The sequence below is a fragment of the Sarcophilus harrisii genome, chromosome 4 (assembly GCF_902635505.1).
Source record: "Sarcophilus harrisii chromosome 4, mSarHar1.11, whole genome shotgun sequence".
In the NCBI taxonomy this organism is placed as follows: Eukaryota; Metazoa; Chordata; class Mammalia; order Dasyuromorphia; family Dasyuridae; genus Sarcophilus; species Sarcophilus harrisii.
The window spans coordinates 295,894,953-295,919,897 of NC_045429.1; the positions used below are offsets into that span (position 1 = coordinate 295,894,953).

At 35.2% G+C, this 24,945-nt stretch overlaps 1 protein-coding gene across 1 annotated transcript in view; it reads right to left on the bottom strand.

The window, feature by feature from the left end:
- Positions 1–24,945, bottom strand: part of LOC100930365 (protoheme IX farnesyltransferase, mitochondrial) — a 90,702-nt gene that overhangs the window by 25,888 nt on the left and 39,869 nt on the right. Inside the window, exon 5 of the mRNA XM_012550065.3 lies at positions 5,648–5,718. Coding sequence (XP_012405519.1) covers positions 5,648–5,718 — 71 coding nt within the window. The remainder of the gene's footprint in view (positions 1–5,647; positions 5,719–24,945) is intronic.

A 24,945-nucleotide genomic window follows, 5' to 3' on the forward strand; every position in this document is an offset into this window, starting at 1 on the left:
ATTTGAATACAATTACCAAAAAACTCTTCAAAGACATAAAGCTATGCTCACTGCTAGCTTGTTCAATTTCTTTATCTAAGATAAAGTAATTTAAATTTTGAGTTCCAAATTCTCTCCCTCCCTTCCTAGATTCCTCATTAAGACTGTAAGCAGCTATAATTACATATATATGGTTATGAAACATTATTTCTATATTAACCATGTTACAAAAGAAAACACAGGTAAAAAAAGAAAAGAAAAAAGTAAACAAGCATTTTTCAATCTACATTCATATTCCCTGTTTTTTCTGGAGATGGATAGCATTTTTCATCATTAAGTCCTTCGGAATTGTCTTGGATCACTGTATTGCTGAGAATACCTAAGTTATTCACAATTAATCATCATTGCAATATTGATATTAGTATATATACAATGCTCTAGTTCTGCTCACTTCATTTGGCATCAGTTTATGTTTTTTGCCCATCATTTCTTAGAGCACAAAAATACTCCAACAAAATCATATATTACAACTTATTTAGTCATTCCCTACTTGATGGACATTCCCTCAATTTCCAATTCTTAGTCAACAACAACAACAAAAAAAAAAAACCTGCTATAAATATTTCTGTATAAATTAGTCCTTTCCCCTTTTTCTTTGATCTCTATGGGAAACAGACCTAGTTGTAGCACTGCTGGGTCAAAGAATATGCACAGTTTTATAACCTTTTTGGCATAGTTCCAAACAATGTTTTCTAATATGGTTAGAGCAGTTCACAACTCTACCAACAATGTCATCAATGTCTCAATTTTCCCACATTGCCCCAACACTTGTTATTACCCTATTCTATTTTCCAGTATGATAGGTGTGTGGTAATATCTCAAAAGTTGTTTTACTTTTCATTTCTCTAATCAATAGCAATTTAGAGCTTTTTTGATAACTATAATTTTGATTAGTTTGACCATTTAACAATAGAAGAATAATATTATAAATTTGACTTCATTTTCTATATATTTTAGATATGAAATCTATATCAGAAAAAATTGCTACAAAACCCTCTCACTCCCTTTTCAAGTTTTCTGCTTTTCTTCCAACCTTGGTTGCATTTGATTTGTTTGTACAAGACTTTTTTAATTTCATGTAATCAAAATTATCTATTTTGTATTCTGTAATGCTCTTTACCAGTTGTTCGGTCCTAAAATCTTCCCTTATCCACAGATATGACAGATAGAATATCCTATGACCTCCTTTTCTCCCCCTTCCCCTAGACAGCAAGTAATTCACTGTATGTTAAATATATCCAATTCTTTTATCCACAATTATCATGCAGCACAAGAAAAATCAGATCAAAAAGAAAAAAAGAGAGAAAGAAAAAAAATCAAGCAAACAACAATAAAAAAGGTTATCCACCTTCAGTTCCCACAGTCCTCTTTTTGGCTACATATGGCTCTCTCCATCACAAGTCTATTAGAACTGGCTTGAATTCCCTCATTGTTGAAAAGAGCCACGTCCAATGGCTAATAGTTTTAGATAGACACTACTTATCATTTTAAGGAAAGTTCCATTCTTCCTTGTCCCCCAACTCCAGCTTTATAGTGTTCTTTTTTTTTTTTTAAAGTAGGACTGAATGTCAAAATTTGATAATTTTCAGCATCTGCTTTTTTACTTCACTGTCCTCTGAAGATGAACCCTGGTCTTGCCATATTAAGTTTCTGTGGTTGGGTTCTTTCTTCTTTGCTGGTTTATTTTTAAAAATGAGAAATATTAGTATAAACACCTCTAATTGTGGGGTGGGAGCTGGTGCCTCTAGCTTCACTTTAATCTCTCCCCTTCCTGTAATGCCAAACCAAGAACTCTATCCTCCTGCAAAGGGACAGTCAGCAGTGTCCCTGCTCCCTTGGCTCTGCACTCACTTGGTTTTCTGGTTCATTCTGGTCCAGGACCGTGTCTCTGCAGCCACAGCTGGGCCTGGCATTCCTAATCAGCAGAGGTTCCCTCAGTCTTGTTGGACTCAGACCACAGACTTCCCATGTAATCTGGGAGGTAAAAATTTCTGTGGTTCCTGCTGAGCTCCAGACAAACCCAACTAGTCCTAGGGTTCCCACTTAGTGTTTCTGCAGAGCTAGTCTGGAGGCGTTTGCACTTTACACTAGCTAATCCCTGACGTAGGGTCTTTCTTCTGATGTTCTTGACTAGTACCTTGAGAACCCCTGTTCTGCCCTAACTCTTCTTGATTTTTCACCAGTATATATTCACCCTGAGGTGCAAATTTATTGTATTTGTGGAAGAAGTCTAAAGTTCTGGAAATTTATTGACCTACTCTGCCATTTTCCCAGAATCCTTCTGCCCATAGTTGCGTCATAAAAGGAATCTAATAAACCTCTTTCTTTGCCTATTTTTCAAAATAGTTTACATAGTATTGGAATTAATTGTTCTATTTTTAAATGTTTAGTAGAATGAGCTCTCTAAGTAAAAATTCCCAGGGCTAGATGTGAATCCATGGTTTGATATTGATGGCTTGTTCAATTTCTTTTTCTAAGATAAGGCTATTCAAGTATTCTATTTCCTCTACCATTCCTCCTTCCCTGCCCCAAAAACCAGTTTCTAGTTTTTTTTTTTTTTTTTTTTTTAAGTTCAATGGTTTTCTTACTTCCAATTTTATTAATCTCTCTTTGCCAAATTTGGTAAAAGGTATCATATATAATGATCAGTATTAAATATTTATGCATCAAATGGCATAATACACAAAATGTTAAATAGGAGTCTTCCTAGTACTGGAAAGAGGGAAGGAGGGTCTAAGGTGTGAGGATGGGTTGTGTCATTAAGCTGTGTAGAGTGTCCTTGGGTCAGCTAGGTCCTAGAACCACCTCACTATTGGTAATATGGGAGGAAAGGAAGGGGTGATGAATGAGTTCAGTCAATGAACAGAAACACTAGAAACAAATGTTTGAAAACTAACTCTGAAGGACTTAAAAACTGTGATTGATGAAATGGCCATCCATGACTTTAGAAGACAGATGGCATATTACACAATAATCTCTCTTTTAAAATCAAACTAACTAAGGGGTAACCTATTTTATCAGGTTTTCTTAACAAAGAACTAAGTTTATGTATAAATTAATTTTTTTGCTTTCAATTTTTTTCTTTAAAAATAAAAATTGATGCTCTTTAAAAAAAAAAAAAAAATCCAACACTGTCACTGCCTACCACTGCTTAGCCTTGTAACTAATAAGAAAAAAAAAAAAAAAACCAAAAATATCATGCTTTCTTGTTGGTAGAAGAAATTTACAGATGAAATAATTCATTCTGCTTTCTTCCTTTCAATAGGTATTAGTATCAACTACACATAATCTTAGGTACTACTGCTGCTTCTAGATCATCTTCTCTCCTTCAATCAATACAGATTTAAAAGTGGGGAGGAGCCCTTTTTTTTGCTTTTGGAATTCACAACAATCTTGACTCATTTTAAGCTTTTTAAGGGACATTCCACTTTTTAGATTCATCTTTGTTAACTACTTTTGTAGTCAGATATTTTCCATATATATATATCTATTAAAACTGTTAGACAATGTGTATGTGTGTGTGTGTATATATATATATATATATATAAAATACATATATTTAAATTTTTATAAATATTTCTCTTTTTCTCTTATTGCCCTTCTCCCCAAATGAACAATAATCATTGACACTACCAAAATACTCAAAATATATGTAATTCAGCAAAACAAATGAGCACATTGGACACACCAAAAAATATGTACCTCATTCGATCTTTTAAATTCATCACTTCTCTGGTAGGAAGTGAGTGACACAATTTTTCTTTAGTCCTCTGGAATTGTGGTTTATGATTGCATTAACTAGAAATGTAATGTCTTTCAAAGTTGTTTTTCTCTATGATGTTTTCACTGTATAAATTATCCTCTTAGCTCTGTAGCAGATAATAAAGGTCTTTGCATTTTGTTCAGACTGGCATTAAGGGATACAAATGAGAAGTCTACATCCTCCACTGCTATCTAAGCAATGGCGAGAGATCTAGAGGAAACCCTCCAATCCAAAGCCTGGATCTTTTATACAAGAGTCATACAGGATAAGAGTACATTGATAAATTGCTCTCTTTGCCACTGGATGGAGGACCCTCACAGATGAGATTATTGATTCACTGAAACCCATAGGAGTTCCCCACTAAACATCTCCCTCTATGCAGTCAGCTGTATGAATGTGCTTATATCTACCACTATCATACTTGGAGCTCTTCGCTTTGTCCCTTAGTCAGGAAAACTCTGCCATAAACACTACTCTTCTATCACTCAGCTCTTCATGTTACATATTAAACATACTTGTATGGGACAGCTACGAGGCACAGAAGATAAAGTGCCAGACCTGGAGTTAGGAAGACTTATTTTCCTCAGTTCAAATATAATCTCAGACACTTACTAGCTGTGTGACCCTGAACATGTCATTTAACCCTGCTTGTCTCAGTTTTCTTGTGTGTAAAATGAATTGGAGAAGGAAAGGGCAAACCAGTATATTTTCTAGGAAACATCAAATAGAGTCACAAGGAATTGTACATGATAATTAAACAAGAGTAATTCTGCATAATGATTTTTAATGAAAATGGCATTTTCCTGTAAAGAACTTCTCATTTTAGGGGACGGCCATTATTGTAATTAAATACAGCACATATATTTCATTTTAACATATTGTCATTTATGTTCTCTATCATACCTATATTTGTTTTTATGGTTAATTTTAAATATCACTAAGGTAAGATTTTGCTTGGTTTATGAAAGCCAAACTAATCCTTACAATTTTTAATTTTTATTGCAGCCTTCTATTTTTTACATTCGGCTTGGAAAGGGAATGAAGAAAATGTTAATTAAAGTACTACAAGTAAACTACTTCTGCTCATTGGTGGTCATAAAAATTTACATGCCTTTTAAATTTTAATGTAATGTATTTACAAGAAAGAAGCAGGGAGGTAGCAACAGTTTAATTTTGAATACATGACTTTATTAATTGTTTGATTAAATATTTCTTCTAAATGAAGTACAGATTTGTTTGAAAATCATTAGTACTAATGGTACTGTGCCTAGATCTCTACCACATCATGAGACTGTGAGACTACCACTATGCTCTAATATTGTATTTGAGAAAAACTGCATTGTATCATATCACCTTGTTTCCCCAACACTTGATAAACCTTTTGAGAATTTAAATGGATTGTGTGGTATTCTGATTTCTAATGCAGACTATTTTTATTAGTTATACCAATTTTTAGAAGTGTGCCTACTTTAAGTCTTTTGAGGGAATGCTAATCTAACCATACAAGGGAATGGAACGGGAATAAGCATTTATATATAGGACATACTAGGTTATACAAGTGCTTTATAATTATTATCTTACTTCATCCTCATAACAACTCTATGAGGTAGGTGTTACCGATATTCTCTTTTTATGATTGAGGAAACTGAGGCAACAAAAGTTAAGTGGCTTATTTAGGTATACATAGCTATTAAGTGTCTTAGGCTATATTTTAACTCAAGTCTTTCTGACTTCAAGCCCAGAATTCTATCCACTACACCATCTAGATACCTCTAAATCAACAGAAAAAACAGAACATAAAAAGAGTAAGATTGATGCTTTATTCACATAAAAAAATTACTTTACCTGATCTGTCCTCGAACCAGAGGTCTGTTCTTTGTTCTATTCATATTTGAATCAAATGGAACCTCAAAGAACTGTATTGAAGAATAAAATGACAGAAGACACAAAAAAGTATTAAAATTACTTTTACAAGAATAATTACCTTACTAGTAACTTAATTCTTAATATTATAGGTTTGGAAAGTAACTTACTGAAATCCTACTCTGATGTTTCATTGTGCCATAGAAGTTACCCTTAATGGCAAATTCATGCTCAAAAGGTTATAAGAGAGGAATAATGATAGACTGCCTCTGTTATTTGAGGACCAAACTACATAAGGAGCTTATCACCAGAATGGCTACAGGGTAATGAAATTTTGGGCCATAGCAACTCTCAAAGATTATCTACTACTCATAGAAGGATAGAGATTTGTATAATAGAATAAATGCTGTAGCTATTGGTATCTGAGGTTATGTTAAAAGAGACATGATTCCTCAACATAGCGGGGTTATACCAAGGTGCTCTGCCCTTCTTGGATTATATTTAGAGTATTATGTTCAGTTTGGGGCACCACAATTTAAAATGGACACTGGTAAATTGGAGATTATCTGGAGGACAGAAACTAGTGTGGTAAAGGGCCTTAAATGCATATAATTTTGGAATCAGTTGAAAAAATAAGATATGTTTAGCTTGAAAAGGAGGACTCAGAGGGGAAATTTTAGCTGCTTCAAGACTGCCACATGGAATAATTAGACCTGTTCTGTTTATCCCCCAGAAGCCAGGATAAATTTTTTGGAAGATAGAAATAGGCAAATTTAGGCTTGTCAGAAAAAGCTTTCTAATATTATTGCACCAAGCAGAGGTACTATAGGGCTTTAAGCAGAAGCTGGTTAAATACTTGTTAGGTTATAGTAGGGATTCTCTTTTTATATGGATTAGACTTGAAGGCTATGAAGGTCCTGCCAACTCTCAAATTCAATGAATATGCACAATGATAAAATTATAAGTCCTTGAAACACCAAAATATTGCATAATAAAATTCATTTCAATTTAAATTTGTTAGGCTGAATAAAAATAACTAATATTTTCTTAACACTTTTAACATCTTCAATGTTCCTTCTATATGTCATTTGAGCCTCATAACAAACATATTGGGTAGAAACTCCTATTATCTCTGTTTTGTAAGTAAGGAAACAGTCTACAAGAATTAAAGTTTGTCCATATAGTTACATACCTAGTAAATAACAGGGGTGGGATTTGAGTCCAGGCATTCCTGTCTCCAACTCTGATACTCTATCTAATACAAGATGTTGACAACTAGCCTTCCTTTTTTTTTTTTTTTTTTTAAATTTAATAGCCTTTTATTTACAGGATATATACATGGGTAACTTTACAGCATTGACAATTGCCAAACCTCTTGTTCCAATTTTTCACCCTTTACCCCCACCCCCCCTAGATGACAGGATAAGTAGATGTTAAATATATTAAAATATAAATTAGATACACAGTAAGTATACATACCAAAACGTTATTTTGTTACAAAAAGGATCAGACTCTGAAATATTTAAATTAGTTTAAGAAATAAAATGCAGGTTATAAATATAGGGATTAATTCAATATAATGGTTTTTAGTCATCTCCCAGAGTTCTTTTCTGGGTATTGATCAGTTCATTACTGCTCCATTGAAATGATTTGGTTGATCTCCTGAGGATGGCCTGGTCCATCAGAACTGGTCATCTATAGTATTGTTGGAAGTATATTGACTTTTGGTCCTGCTATTTCCTCAGCATCAGTTCATTAAGTCTCAGCCATTCTCCAACATGGACATCCATTCAGTTTAGTTTTGCCCCAAAAAGGGCTGCCAAAACATTCGGGCACAACAGGTCCCCCTTCTTTATAACTTTGGGAATAATCCCAGTAGTAACACTGTGGATCAAAGGGTTGCACAGTTTGATAACTTTTGAGCATAGTTCCAAACTCTCCAAAATGGTTGGATTCGTCACAACTCCACCAACAATGCATCAATGTCCCAGTTTTCCGATCCCTCCAACAATCATTATTTTTCCCTGTCATCTTGAATCTGACAGGTGTGTGTATCTTAAGAGTTGTCTTAATTTGATTTCCGATTAATAATGACTTGGGCATCTTTTCATTGACTAGAAATAGTTTCAATTTCTTCATCAGAATTGTCTGTTCATATCCTTACCATTTTTCAATTGGAGTGGCTTGATTTTTTAAAATTAGAGTTAATTTCATATTTTTGGAAATAGGCCTTTATCAGAACCTTTGACTGAAAAAAATATTTTCCCAGTTTATTGCTTCCTTCTAATCTTGTCGATTGTTTTGTTTGTCAAAAACTTTCAGTTTGGTACAATCGAAATTTTCTATTTTGTGATCAGTAAGATCTCTTTTCTGCTTTGTCATAAAGACCTTCCCTTCCACAGGTCAGAGGTAAATATCCTGTGTTCCTCTAATTTATTAATATTTATTCTTTATGCCTAGGTTGAACCCATTTTGACCTTATCTTGGTGTACGGCGTTAAGTATGGATCAATTGTTTCTGCCAATTAGTTTCCATTTTCCCAAATTTTTATCAAACAGTAAGTTCTTATCCCAAAAGCTGGGACTTTGGGTTTTTTCAAAGACAGGTTCTATATTTTTGACTGTTTTATCCCTTGAACCTAATCTATTCCACTGATCAACTAATCATTTAGCCAATCAAATGGTTTGGAACGTGCCTATGAATATTTTCAGATCTGGTACATAAGCCATTCATTTTTTTTTTTCATTAATTCCCTTTGAAATTTTGACCTTTTGTTTTCCATATGAACTTTGTTGTTATTTTTTTCTAGGTCATTAAAATAGTTTTTGGGACTCTGATTGGTATAGGCAAATAAATAGATTAGTTTAGGTAATATTTCACTTTATTATATTTCTCCCCTATCCAGGAGCATTTAATATTTTTCCAATTGGTTAGATCAGACTTAATTTTGTAAAAGTGGTCTGTAATTTTCTCATAAAGTTTCTGATTTTCCCGGCAGATGATTCCTAAATATTTTATATTATCAGTAGTTACTTTAAAATGGAACTCTTTGTAACTTGACTGTTGGATTTTGTTAGTGATATATAAAATCTGGATGATTTATGTGGGTTTATTTTATAACCAGAACTTTGCAAAGTTTGGATTATTTCTAAAACTTTTAGCAGAATCCTGGGTTCTCTAAGTATACCATCATGTCATCAAACCAAAGAGTATAATTTGGTTTCATTGCCTATTCTTATTCCTTTAATCTCTTTCTCAGCCTTATTCAAGCAGCATTTCTAATACAATATTAAATATAACGTGATAGTGGGCAACCTTGTTTCCCTCCAGATCTTATTGGGAATGGTTGCAGTTTGTCTCCATTACATATGATGCTTACTGATGGTTTTAAATAGATGCTGCTGATTATTTTAAGGAAAAGTCCATTTATTCCTATACTCTCAAGTGTTTTTAATAGGAATGGATGACAACTAGCCTTCCTTAAAAGATGCATAATGAGATCAAAAGGCAGACAGCAGAAAATATAGAAAAGAAGAAGAAATGAAAATAGTCCCTCCAAGTGGCACTTTTTTGAATGAGGAAGGAGAGGAGAGATAGGGAATGGGAATGGAAGAACTGTGAATTTTGTTTTGTTTTCTTCTTAAAGGATGAAAAAAATGAAACTACTGTAGGCAGGCGTTAAGGGGTCAGAAGGCAGAAAGATGAAGGAGAGAGGTGGAAGTAATACAGGGGAAAATTTGCTAGAAAAGACTAAAGACAATAAAATCAAGGGTGAATATAGAGGAGTTGGCCTTGGCAAGATGAAGAGCTACCTATTCATCTAAGACTGAAGAAAGAAATTGTGGGAAATCGGGGCAGCTAGATGGTGCAGTAGAGTGCTGGTCCTGAATTCAAGAGGATTTGAGTTCAAATCCAGCCTCAGACACATAACACTTCCTAGCTGGGTAACCCTGGGCAAGTCATTTACCCCTGATTGTCTTTAAAAAAAATTGTGGAAAATGTCTGAGTGATGTGACTTATGAAGGAGGGAAGAGAAAGGAGAGAAAATTTGGCTTCAAAGTATGAGATGAAGACTTCACTTGGAAGGGTAAATAAGGGATATTTTGGGAAGTTTTAAGAGATAGGAAAAGGATGAGACTATCTGCTGTGGAGAGTGGGATAATGAATCCATTAGGTAGTAGAAGAATGACTGCCTTACTGCAGTGAATACCTCATTGAGATTAGAAAATATAAATTTGTAATGGACTTATGTAATTTTTATGGGGCAGCTAATGGATAGCATAATAGCTAGAATGGCATAGAATGTAGCATAATGGATAGAATTCCTAAATTCAATTCTGGCCTCAGCCACTTACTAGCTGTGTGACTCTGGGCAAGTTACACAACCTTGTTTGCCTCAGTTTCTTATCTATAAAAAGATCAAGAAAAGGAAATGGCAAACCTCCTCAGTATCTTTGCCAGGAAAATCCCCCAAACAATCATAAAATATTGAAGATGACTGAAAAATTATTTAAATGTAATGTTCTTGGTTGGTTTTCTGGAGGTCTTGGAGCAGCCTTCATTTCAGTAGATTAATCACCACAAGAATAGCCAGGTGTTAAAGTCCAAATCCTTTATTGTCACCTTGTCTGGGGCTGGCCAGCTTTCTGGAGAGCCTTTCAGACCTGCCTTGGTCTCAGTGGGGGAAGTACAGGAGGCCAGCCACCAGGATGGTGTGAGAAGGGAATGAATCTGGTTCTGAGTCCGAGGGTTTGTGCTTCAGCCTCCAGGCACCACAAAGGTGGACGATGGAATCAATCTATCTCTCAGTCTCTGCTGGCTGTTATATACTCTATTATAATTACATTATTGTAGGTGTGAATTTTGTAGAACTATATTAAGTACTAAGTACATGTACTGAACTAAAGCAACATGCTAAACTAGATAGCCATTATCTTTATCAATTCCACTGAGTTAGCACCTTGTAAGAATCTTTGTTTTAAGTACAGAATTAAACAACAAAAAACTAAACAGTCAGCTTTGTGATTCTTTCAGTTCTATTCAGTAATATGTGAAGGATTGATTTATGTTACTGATATGTAACTGAGGAAAAAACATGAAATCTGTGGGAGAATGGGGTCATATTGGGGGAAGGAGGCTGGGTACAAGCATAAGCTAGTACACCTAAAGACATAAAAGTTGTTAGAGTCTATGTAAAGAAAACAATCATTGTCAAATGGTCCTAAAATTTATCTCAAGTAATTGTGAGGAAGCAAAAAAGGGCTCCAAGGTGTTCAGGTTCAAAATTAGAAAGCAAATGATAGAACATGCTAGAACCATGAAGGAGAAAAAACCCAACTTAGTGTTTTTTGGTGTACAAAAGCCCACTGAGGTTATAACAGAAGAGACAAAGACAAAACTCAATGAAAAATGGATCAATGAAAAGCAGGTTGAAGCAGAAAAACAACTTGTAAGGACTAATATATAAATATTCCCTGGTAGTAGTGAAGGAGGTACCAAGGTCTCTTATATAAGAAAAGATATTTTTGAAATCCAAATGGCCAAGAACCTTTTTTATTGCAGTTGGGGGTTTCTTGGACCTAGAAAAAAGCATATAATTTTTGCCCTAGATTACTCAATTCAGCATTACTATAGTATTATGCATATATAATAGGCACTTGATATACATGAATTTATTTCTAATTAAAAGATCAAATAAAAGGTTAGGAATAGTCACCATACCCAGCCAAATCCATAGGATGAAACAACTAAAAGGACAAGACCAAAGAGTTGAGACACCAGAGAATTAAGATTATTCTTTCTATTCAGAGTTTGGGACTATAATTAAACTATAAAAACCTATGTGACTTGCTATTTCTGATCCTCAAACTGCTATTATACCCCCTCCTATTCTCCTTCTCATTGTTGCTTTTAGGTTCTTCCAATATCCACATTACTCAGTAACTTCTGTGAAGTTCATGTTTTTCATCTCTACCAACCAATCAAAAGCATGGTAGCTTATTGTTTACAGAACTCCTGGTCATTCCCCCTTTTTCCTAATCTTATTCCAGACCTTTTCAACCTTTTCAAGTCTCTCATGACTCCCTCCCTGCCAGTCTCTTGGCTGTGAACCTTTCCTACTATTTTACAGAAAAAAATAAGACCATTTATGATAAGCTTCCACTTTCTCATCTCATACCACTCAGATATCCTCTACCACTATCTCCTTAACTTCACAACTGTCTCACAAAAAGAGGTAGTCCTACTTCTAATCAAGGCAAACCCCTCTACTTGCACAAGTGATCCTATTCTATCCCATTTCTTCCATTAGATTGTTTCCTTTATCATATCCACTCTATTACTTATCGTCAATTTCCTCCTGTCTACTGGCTCTTTGACTATTGCTTTCAAACATGCCTATCTCGACCATTCATAAAAATCCTCCTTCCATCCCAGTTAGCTAATTTCCTTGAGAAAGTCATCTATAATAGATATCTCCACTTTTTCTTCTCTCAATTTTTCCTTAATCTCCTATCTGACTTTAGACCTCATTCTACTTAAATTGTTCTCTCCAAAGTTACCAACTAACTCTTAAATGCCAAATCTAATGGCCTCGTTTCAGTTTTCATTCTTCTAAATTTTTTTGCAGTCTTTGACAATGTGCATCACTCTCTTCTCCTTGATATTCCTTATTTTTTAGATTTTGCAAGATACCACAATCTCTGATTCTCCTTCCAGTTTTATTTCTTCTCAGTCTTTCTGGATCTTCATCTAGGTCATGCCCTCTAACTGCACTTGTTTCCTAGGATTCTGTTTTGGAGTCTTTTATTCCTTTACTATTAACTTCAGCTTCCATAAATTTTATTGTCTCCAGGCTAATGATTTTCAAATCTACCTATCCTGCTTTAATCTCTCTGCTGACCTCTAGTCTTATATTTTCAAATGTCTTTTGGACATCTCAAGATGGATATCCAGTACACATCTCAACCTAAACATATCCAGAACTGAGCTCGTTTATCCTTCTCCTTTAGTTTCCCTATCCCTTAACTTCTCTGTGACTGCTGAGGACATAACACCACCCATCTTCAAAACTTACAGGCTCTCAATCTAGATATCATACTTGATTTCTCATTACTTCTCATCCTGTATATGCAATTTGTAGTGAAGGCCTCATGATTCATTTTTTCAATATTACTTGAATATCTTCTACCTCCCTCTGATACTACCATAACCATGGTGCAGGGCTTTATCACTTCATTTTTAATTACTATGGCTTATCTAAAGATGGCAGGAGGGGTCAGATCCTGACCCTGGTAGAAAGTGTTATCATATGGTCCTAAGAAAGGCTCACTCTAAGAACTTAAGCTGGATGCATAAGTAAACATGAAAAAACAAAACAACCCTCCCCCTCCAACCCATCTAACAAAATGAAAAAATATTGTGAAATGAAAACCCAAGAAGTAAACCCAGAAGAAAAGAGTAACTCCACAGTAATTTGTTATGGGCCAGAACTCTGAACTTGAAACAAGGATGCTTACAAGGTAGTAATTAAGTGGAATTGAGGATACAATGGTTATCTAGTTTAGCAAAGTGACTAATTTATTTCTAAGTTTAGTATGATTGATCTAATCTTACAACAAATAATGGTTTCCTAGAGATATAATGATTGGTTTATACTTAGTGTAGAGCATATAAGCTGGGAGCTTCAGCTAGATTCACTCAGATTCAAAGGCAGAAAAGACAAGAGAACTGGAAGCAGGAGCTTAAACTCTCTGAGTTAAGGAGAGAGAGATTTCAATTTCATCTTTGGTCAGGCTCTGGGTGGTAGGCTCTCCTCCTGCACTTCCTTCACTGAAACCAAGACTTCAAGAAAGCTAGCCGAAACCCCAGGCAAGAAGACAAGATTTTGAAGGAGGCAATAAAGGATTTGGACTTTAACACTTGGCTATTCTGGTGATTACTGAACTGAAAAGAAGGCTGCCCCAGAACTCCAGAAAACAAAACCAGAGAACACTACAGTAATCAAAGGAGAATTGCTTTGTCACAAGCAGTATTTGTAAAGCATTTATCACAATGTTTGACATTTCATAAAATAAGCATTTAATAAATGCTTGTTCCCTCCCTTTCCCTTTCAAGACTGACCAGAAGAAATAAAGCAAGAAATAAAAAACGAGGATAATAAAATTAGAGTTCTTAAAGGAAAATCTGGAAAGAAAACTAACAAGTTAGAACCAGGAGCAGAAAATTTTATTAAAGTAGTAGGAATTCTGGAAAAATAGAACATAAAGATCTCAATGATTTAACAAGAAATTAGAGCAGTTCCCTTACCAAGATGCATTTATGACATATGAATACAATTGCCAAACACTCTTTACAGAAATAATAGAAGACAAGTAATTGAAAAGACATCAATAACTTATAGTTGGACTATGTTACTTTTTAATAAACAGATAAGAAAAGATGAGTTAACAAAAAAATAAATAACAGAATGAAAGAGAATTCGCAGTATCAGATCTTCATCCCCTAAAAAGATAGGTGTTTGTGTGTGTGTGTGTGTGTGTGTGTGTGTGTGTGTGTGTGTGTGTGTTTGCATACAGAATGAGGAAAGGGAGAGAAAACTAAGCAGTAATCAATCAAAAATACTTAATATTGGCTAAATAGAAAGAAAAAATGCCCAAAAGAATAGGATGGAAGTTTCAGAGGCAAATTTAGTTAGATGTTAGGGAAAATTTCCTAAAAATTAGATTGGTATTAAGTAGAATAGTGCTACTCCAAGTTTCACCTTCCTAGGAGGTCTTCAAGTAAAAATTGTACTTAAGAGGGAATTCCTTTTGTATATGGGTTGGGCTAAATGCTTCTGGGATCCCTTCTAACTATCAAACTGTAATTATGGTCTACTATAGAATACTGTTTGCAAAATCCTGCTTATTATCTTTTCATATTCTTGTCACTGGTTCTTTCATTTTATAGTGGTGAGATGTGGACCATTTATTAACGTCTACTGGTTTCACTTTCCTATCTGTGAAATGAGGGGGATACATTAGACAACCTTAAAGTTTATTCTAACTCTAATATATGACCTTATAATTAAAAGTGTCTCTCAACATATACATATTATCATAAAATTTTATAAAGTGGGCATCTCTTTGGATTAATAGTTATTAATGTTTTCTCAATCTTTTTTTTGATCAATACCAATAATGCCCATAATATACATACAAACATACATACATGCCTTCATGCTAGCTCCATATTAAGCTTATATCTAATCCCTACAATAACAAGAATAGGCTTCTTTGTGATTATTTGGATGTGTAAGTGATCATAGGGCAAATCTATGGTGCAGCAGATAGAGTACCGGGTCTGAAGTTAGGAAGATTTCTCTTCTTGAGTTCAAGTTTACCCTCAGACACTTAACAAGCTGTTAGACCTCGGTAAGTCACTTAACTCTGTTTATTCAGCTATAATATGCTCAGCATGCATACATACATACACATTTATACATACCCTGATTTCTATTAGCCTGGTCTAGGAAAAGTGAGTGAAATAAAAAAGCTAATTTTCAAACAGAATGCACACAATAAAAATAGAGTATTGATGCTGCTACAATCTAGGATGCAAGAAAAAGAGTAAATATGCCATCTTCTAAACAAAGATTCACTGATCATTTCTTGAATAGATACAGTTGAAATTAACTCTCTGGATGTGATTTAATTCTGCTGAGACAATCTCTGAAATTTAAAGCATGCCAGAACGTCATAGAATGCTAGAGGTCATCTACTTCAATTCCTTCACATAATATTAAGAAAATATAAAATGAGGCAAGAGAATCAGTGAAGGAAAGTGATATATTGAAGAATCACAGAGATACTGAGCATCACAAAGGAGTCTGTATAACTTTAAAGCACGGTATTAACATTCAATAATTTCACATAGATAATCTTGGGAAGATTTCAAACTACATTTGTCATACCAAATTCCATTAACCATTTAAAATTCAGTCTTTAGTTATATGTTTTCCCAAACCGAATATTTATGGCATGATATTGATTAAAAAAAGAAAGAAAGAAAAAGAACAATCCCCAGAAGCCATTTAATCCAAAATATATCTAAATAATAATCTCCTCTATAATATATTGGAAAATGCTCATCCAAGCTTTCTTTAAAGAAAGATGGGGAATCTACTGTATACTAGAAAACCCATTACACTTTTGGATATATCTTGACAGAATCTGCCTCATAGCAACTATAATGTTTTATTCCTACTTTTGCTTTCTAAATCTCAGGACAACAAATCTAATTAGGAGAAATGGGCTAAAATCTTAACTCATGATTATGAGCAAGTAAATTAACCTTGCTAGCAAAAACTTGTATTACCTACTACATATGTAAGTTATGGGAAAATGGTTTTGTAAAACTCAAAGTCTCTATAGAACTGTGAGTTACTATTAATTTAATTCAAATGTCCTTAAATATGCAATATAAATAGTAGGTCCTTAAAAATGATAGCTTATTTCACATTATTAAGGTCTATTGTTAGTACTGAAATACTACCATTTTAACTTTTCATAAACATTTATTTTAGAAGCACTGTTGCTGTAGGGAGTTTGACAAGGGTAATAAAAAGATAGTGACAAAACTGAAAATCATGATCTTAAAACACCAATATAGATTTTTGGCATTGAATATTGTGTGGTGCTGAATTTGTGAAATATTATTATTCTCTATTCCTATAATTATGGTCGTCATGTTGGTTACAAATCAAACATTTATAAAATAGTATGCTAATTGTAGTTTCTATTTTGCATATTCATATATCTCTATATTATCTACTAACTTGACAAATTTCAGTGCTATTCTATTAAAATAAAGACTTCATCTGGCCATCAATTTAGAAATTAATCTCTAAACACTAATTCTAAACTGAATAAAAAAAAACCAAATAACTGCTTATTGGGCTGTAATTATTATCCATGTTGTTTAACTCCTCTGCAACTTATAACTGTATAAGCAAATATAAACAAATACAAAAGCAGGAAGGAAGGAAGGGGTCATAAATGTTTAATTAGTCTAATCTCTTCATCTTACAGATGAGAGGAGCAGAGAAATTAAGAGACTTGTCCAAGGTCCCATTGATTTTGCACTAATATGTGACTGCTGGACAATCACAGAACTGAGTAGGAAGATAGAATCTTGCCATATTACACTAGGAAAACTTTAGAATGCCTTCAAGAATCCTAAATTCCCAGACATTATAAAAACCCAATATTTTATTTTATTTAAAAAAATTTTTTTAAAGCTTTTTTATTTTCAAGACATATGAACGAATAAATTTTCAACATTGACCCTTGCATAGCCTTGTGTTCTAGATTTTCCCCTCCTTCCCTCCATCCCCTCCCCTAGATGGCAAGCAATCCAATATGTTATACATGTTAAAATATATGTTAAATCCAATATGTGTAAACATATATATAGTTCTCTTGCTGCACAAGAAAAATATGATCAAAAAGAGAATGAGTAAGAAAACAAAATGTAAGCAAACAACAACAAAAAGAGTGAGAATGTTATATTGTGATCCACATTCAGTTTTCACAGTCTTCTCTCTGAGTGAAGATGACTTTCTGCATCAAAAGATCATTGAAACTGGATCAATCATTTCACTGTTGGAAAGAGTCATGTTCATCAGAATTGACTGTTCTATAATATTGATGTTGCCGTGTACAATGATCTCCTGGTTCTGCTCATTTCACTTAAGCATCAGTTCATTTAAGGCTGTCCAGGCCTCTCTAAAATCATCCTGCTAATTGTTTTTATAAAACAGTAATATTCTATAATATTCATATAATTCAGTCAGTCTCAACTGATGGGCATCTGCTCAGTTTCCAGTTTCTTGACACTACAAAAAGTGCTGCCACAAACATTTCTGCACATGCAGGTCCCTTTGCTTCCTTTAAGATCTCTTCGGGATATAGGCCCAATAGAAACACTGCTGGATCAAAGGGTATGCACAGTTTGATAACTTTTTGAGCATAATTCCAAATTGCTCTCCAGAATGGCTGGATCCATTCACAGTTCCATCAACAATGTATTAGTGTCCCAGTTTTCCAACATCCCCTCCAATATTCAACATTATCTTTTCCTGTCATCTTAGCCAATCTGAGGTATGTAATGGTATCTCAGAATTGTCTTAACTAGCATTTCTCTGATCAATAGTGATTGAGGGCATCTTTTCATATGATTAGAAATTGTTTTAATTTCTTCACCTGAAAATTGTCTGTTCATATCTTTCCCTTCTTTAAGCTCTCTTTGGTATATAAGCCCAGTAGTAACACTGATCAGTATGCATTTTTAAGGCAATTCATGCTATATCTCTGTTATGCATTGTTATTATATAATCTACTTTTGTGAATTTATCCATACCAATGTGAGCAACAGAAAATTTATGAATAACTGACTAAAAAATGCTGACTTACAATAGAAATATGTTGGAATCCTTACAAAGTGTTAAGTCATTAGAATTGATAGAGACAATAATTATCTAATTTAGCATGGTTCAGTATGATTGATCTGATCCTACAAGGAGATATCATGGGCCAGAATTTGAAACAAGGTACTAAGTGGAACTGAGGAGACAATGTTTAAATCTAGTTTAGAATTGATTTAATCCTACAACAAATAATGGTTTCCTAGTGATATAATGATTGGTGTATACTCAGTGTACAGCATATAAGCAAGAAGCTCTCAGAGCCAAAGAGCACTCTGGAAGATTGAGAGCCAGGAGTGAGTGGAGGCATCAGTTGAGAAGATTCAGAGAGAGCGGGAGGCAGAAACTGGCAGACAAGCTGCAAGAGCTCTTGGAACCAAGGAGTGAGATGGGCCTCTAAGAAAGCTAACTGGGCCCAAGGAAAGAGATAAGACTTGGAAGGAGAAAATAAATGTTTGGATTTTAACAGTTGGCTGCATTTGGGGTGATTATTACTCGGAACTGAAACTAAGGCTGCCTCCAGAAAACCTCCCCAAGAAACCTGCTCTCAGAGAGAAACATCATATATTATAAAAAAGAAGAGAACACCACAGAAATAGACAGTTTTGTTTGTCTTCAATTATTATTTCCTCTAAGAATAAATAAGATCTAAGAACATAGGGCAGCTAGGTGGCGCAGTAGATAGAGAACCAGCCTTGAGGTCTGGAGGAGTTCAAATTTGACCTCAGACATTTAACACTTCCTAGCTATGTGATCTTGGGCAAGTCGCTTAATGCCAATTACCCCAGGAGAAAAAAACAAAAAAGAACTAAGACCATTTCTTCCTGGGCTTCTCTCCTGACTCTTCATATTTCTTCTATCATGAAAGAGCAGCTTTCTCACCCCAGAAGTTTTCATCAGACTTTCTCACATTGGATATTTATTCTGCCTTAGTGGTCACATTTCTAATTGGTGGTTCTCCAAATTTTCACTTTAAGGCAAGAGCACAGGCCTGTCAAATCTCCATTCTTCTTCCTGTTCTTTTTTCTGAGTCTGTACTTTCTTGACTATGCTTGTGCAGGGATCTTTTCAACTGCTGCTTTTCATCATCCTTTTATGTGTCTGCCCTTCCACTGGAATGTAAGTTTCATAAGAGCAAGAACTGTCTTTCTTTCTGCTAAAGTTTTTGTTGCTGTTGTATTTCTAGTGCTTAGCTTAGTGCCTGGCACATAGTAAGCACTTAATAGATGTGTGTAAACTTGACTTCACTATGGAGATTGCTATATCCCCCAAAAGGATCATATCAGCTAGTGATGGTTTATTCTATTACATTGACTTAATATCAGGAAGACATTTTAGATTCTTTTTATATAGCTATAAGCATATATCTATATAGAAATGGTGCTCCATCTGTTATATAAAAATTATGCATGTAATATATATGTATATGTGTGTGTATGCATGCATGCATGTATATATAGCTAAGTTGTACTGGTCCTGGAAACAGGAAGATTAGAGTTCAAATCTATTCTCAGATACCTGCTACATGTGTGTCCCTGGGCAAATAATTTAATCTGCCTTCTTCAGTTTATTCACCGGTATTATGGGCATAATAGCACTTGGAATTGCTGTGAATGGTATTTACAAATAACACCAAAATGACTCCATTGGTTGTTCTGTTATTAGAGATGTGCAGAAACACAGTATGGCTACCAATGTTGTTTCACAAGTTCCTCTAATGAAGGCCTCATTTCTCAAACATATAAGGAACTGAGTCAAATATATAAAAAATAATAGCCATTCCTAAACTGAAAAATAATTAAAAGATATGAACAGTTTCCAGATAAACTAATCAAACTATTCATATCTATTAGATTGACTAATGGGCCAGAAAAGGAAAATGATAGATGTTGGAAGGAATGTGGGAAAACTGAGACATTAATGCATTGTTGGAGGAATTGTGTTCTGATTCAATCACTCTGAAGAGCAATTTGGAACTATGTCTAAAGGGTTATAAAATCATGAATATGTTTTGACCTTACAATACCACTACCATGTATGTATCCCAAAAGAGATTTAAAAAAAAAAACATCCACATATGCAAAAAATGTTTATAGTACCTCTGTTTTGCAGTGATAAGGAACTGGAAACTGAGGGGATGCCCATAAATTGGGGAATAACTAAGTTGTGGTATGTGAGTGTGATGGAATACTATTGTTCGATGGGAAATGATAAGCAAGGTGCTCCCAGAAATGTGTATCCTAAGGTGCCTACACTACAAAAACATTCCTTAAGAACAGAGAAGTAGAAGACCTTAAATGACTTTCAGAAATTGATAGGAGATAGTCAATGGATGTGTCCAGTGTTAGGCTTGAGTACTTATCAATTGCAACCATTATATGGCATTTTAAGGAGAGACAGTGCTTTAAATTCACCACACCAGCTTACAAAAGAAGCTCAAGAGGTTTTGAAAAAAGCTGAACTGGCTTTATCCAATGTGGTTGAGTCACCCAAAAACCTTTGGAAATATTAGGTTTTGCTACAAAAGAGGCACCCCCAGCAGTCCTTCATTAAGGAGACAGTGTGATAGAGTGGGTGAACCTCCCAGCACAACTGGAACAAAGCCTTACTCCTTATCCAGTGCTTGTGGCTAGGATTTTACTAAAGGCCATTAAGCGAGCAGTACATTAAGCGAGCAGGTCTTATCTGGGATAAGACCTGACAATATATATGTCTTTTATACCAACACACAAATTAATGTATGCTATGAAACCATCCCAGAGTGGCAAATTTTATTGGCCACGGCTCCAAATTTTACACACAGGCCTCCATTAAAAATAACCCGACTATTACATAATTGGCAATGGGTTCTTGAAGAAAAGGTTTCTAAAGTTGCTCTTAAAGGACCAACTATCTTTACAGTTGCATCCAAACATAACATTTGTGCTGTTTACTCTCGTGACTTAAGTATAAAGAGAGTAGTCAGAACTCCTTTTTAGTCAACTCAGCAAAATGAATTGTATGCAATCATTCTAGCTCTTAAATTATCCAGGAGATATAAATATAATATTTAATTCAGTCTATTCAGTAGGTGTGGTACAGAGAATTACCACAGCCCAAATAAAATGTGTAGCTTCTAATATATACCAGCTCTTTAAGGAACTTCAGGATCAAGTGAGAAAGCAGCCAAGTAAGAGTTATATCTTGCATGTCCACTCACATAGTGGACTTCCAGGTCCTATTTTTGATGGAAATTCAATGGCAGATAGCCTTCTAACCATGTTAGCCAATACTCCTTTATTTCAGGCAGCCCAAGAATCTCCTTCTAAATATCATCAGGCTGCTCGAGCTTTACGTTTGTAATTTGGGACAACAAAAGAAGAAGCTAGGAGCATAGTAAAAGGCTGTACAGCTTGCCTTCCTTTCTACCCTCTTAAGCTCCCTCCAGGGAAGAACCCTCACAGTTTGAGACCCAATGAAATTTGACAAATGGATGCCATCCATTATAAATGTTTTGGTTATCTGTCTTTCATTCATGTTATAGTAGACACTTTATCAGGATTTGCTTTTGCAATATCAATAGCGAAAGAGACAGCCTGAGTGGTCACTGAATTCCTTATACAACCATTTGCAATCATGGGTGTACCACAAGCAATAAAAACAGATAATGGACCTTCATATACTTTTAAACATTTTGCACACTTTTGTGCACAGTATAAGATTTTATACACCACTGGCATATCCTTTAATCCTCAAGCACAGGCGATAGTAGAGAAGAGAAACAGAGACATCAAGACACTCCTCCAAAAACAAAAGAAAGGGGGAGCCACAGGTAACTCTAGGAAACTTCCAAATTTAGCTCTTTATATAATTAACTTCTTGATTTTTGACAAACATGACTTCCAGAGAGACTCGTCAATGCTTTCAATGCGGTAAAGTAGGGCATTTGAAAGCTCAATGTTGGCATAAAGACAGAGTGAGAAAACAGGGTGGGAGAACAAGACCAAAACCCCACGTTCAAAATGCAACAGAGGTTTCCATTGGGCATCAGAATGTAAACTGATTCAGGGAAACAGGATGAGGGGCCCAGCTGCAAGGCCCCAAACAAAAAATACTTGGGGCATGATGGCAGCCGATGCTACACTCAGAGAGCGTTTAGAAGTTCAATACTCAGACATGACCAATCAGCCAAGAAGGAAGCTGATGGGAGAAAGGGATTACACAATCAACTAGCCAGGAAGCAACCTGATGGGAGAAGAGGATTACAATTGGGGAGAATAGAGTTGTATGCAACAGGGACCACTGAGACACCCCCTGGAGAGGTGAAATCTGTTCCTCTCTAACCTATGGATCCCTTGCCTCCAGGCATAGTAGGCTTGGCCATGTCACCTCCTGAGAGTACTTATAAAACAGTGTCCATCCATACACTAATGAGGGAAACTGGGGAATGTATAGCTAATATCACAGTCATTAATACACAAAGACAATGTGTGAATTATCAACCAGGAGAAGTAGTAGCATTAGGTTTACTGATACAGACTCCTAATAGGCAATCTGGTGATAGTTGCCCAGATTCTGACACCAAGCAACAGAATCCAGGAATATTCCGGACTGCAGCAGTTACAGTTGACCATCCTATGCTCACTATCTGAATAAATGGCACGCCATTAGAAGGACTGGTAGACATAGGTGTAGATCATACAATCATTAGAGGTGCCAACTGGTTCAGTCACTGGCCAAAGGTTAAGGCAGACACCTACATGTCTGGTGTAGGAGGATCAATAGCAGCTAAAGTTAGTGCTACCCCTTTGAGGTGGATTATTTGAAGGTGAAAGAGGAGTTTTTACTTTTTTTATAGTTGAAAAAAATCCCCATCAATCTGTGGGGAAGAGACATTTTACAACAATTAGGATTAAAAATGAGTACTTCAATTTTTTAAGCAGGGTTGCTGTTGAAGGCCTGCCAACACTTTTACCTGTTCCTATCCAATGGAAAACTGATACACCAGTGTGGATAGAACAGTGGCCCTTAGGTAACGATAAAATTCAGGCCTTATTAGATATACTACAGGAGCAACTTGACCAAGGACACTTAAAACCTTCTCTAAGTCCTTGGAATTCCCCTGTATTTTCTGTAAGAAAGAAATCTGGAAAATGGAGGATGCTGACTGATTTAAGAAAAGTAAATGAACAGATGGAAACTATGGGAACTCTTCGGCCTGGACTTCCATCTCCTACTCAATTGCCCAGAGAATGGCCTCTTTGGGTTATAAACATTAAGAATTGTTTCTATTCTATCCCTCTAGATAAGGAGGATATGAAAAGATTTGCCTTTTCAGTGCCCAGCATTAACTTAGCTGAGCCTTATAAAAGATATGAATGGACAGTTTTGCCACAGGGAATGAAAAACAGCCCTACTATGTGTTAAATGTATGTTGCTGCTGCTCTTACTCCAGTAAGAAAAGCATTTCCAAAAGTAATGTTATTACATTACATGGATGATATATTGGGATGTGCACCCAGGAACAAATGTTAGAAGCATGTCTACAAAAGACCATAGAAAGACTAAGGAACTACAAATTGCACATAGCTACAGAAAAAATTAAAAGACATGCTCCTTTTCAATATTTAGGATATGAAGTATACCCTAAGGTGCTTACAGTACAAAAACTTTCCTCAAGAATAAAGAAGGCAAATAACTTAAATGACTTTCAGAAATTGATAGGAGATATCCAATGGATGCGTCCAGTGCCAAGCTTAACTACCAATCAATTGCAACCCCTATATGACATTTTAAGGGGAGACACTGCTTTACATTCACCACATCAGCTTATAAAAGAAGCTTAAAAGTCTTTGAGACAAGTTGAACTGGCTTTATCCAATGTGGTTGAAAGAGTTACTCAAAAACCTTTGGAAATACGAGTTTTTGCTATACAAGAGGCATCCCTAGCAGTCCTTCATCAAGGATACAGTGTGATAGAGAGGGTGAACCTCCCAGCACAACCAGAACAAAGTCTTACTCCTTACCAAGTGCTTGTGGCTAGAATTTTATTAAAGGCCATTAAGCGAGCAGTACAATTATCTGGAATAAGACCTGATAAGATATATACCTTTTATACTAATGCACAAATTAATGTGTGCTGTGAAACCATCCCAGAGTGGCAAATTTTATTAGCTACGGCTCCAAATTTTGCACATAGGTCTCCATTAAAGATAACCAGACTATTGGGGATGGATTCTTGAAGAAAAGGTTTCTAAAGTTCCTCTTAAAGGACCAACTATCTTTACAGATGCATCCAAACATAATATTTGTGCTGTATACTCTCGTGACTTAACTATAAAGAGAGTAATCAGAACTCCTTTTCAGTCCACTCAGCAGAATGAATTGTATGTAATCATTCTAGCTCGCTCTTATTATCCAGGAGATATAAATATAATATCTGATAATATCTATTCAGTAGGTGTGGTACAAAGAATTACCACAGCCCAAATGAAATTTGTAGCTTCTAATATATACCAGCTCTTTAAGGAACTTCAAAAATAAGTGAGAAACCATCCAGGTAGAGTTATATTTTGCATGTCCACTCTCATAGTGGACTTCCAGGTCCTATTTTTGATGGAAATTCAACGGCAGATAGCCTTCTAACCATGTTAGCCAATACTCCTTTATTTCAGGCAGCCCAAGAATCTCCTTCTAAATATCATCAGGCTGCTCGAGCTTTGCGTTTGCAATTTGGGATAATAAAAGAGGAAGCTAGGAGCATAGTAAAAGGCTGTACAGCTTGCCTTCCTTTCCACGCTCCTATGCTCCCTCCAGGGAAAACACAGTTTGAGACCCA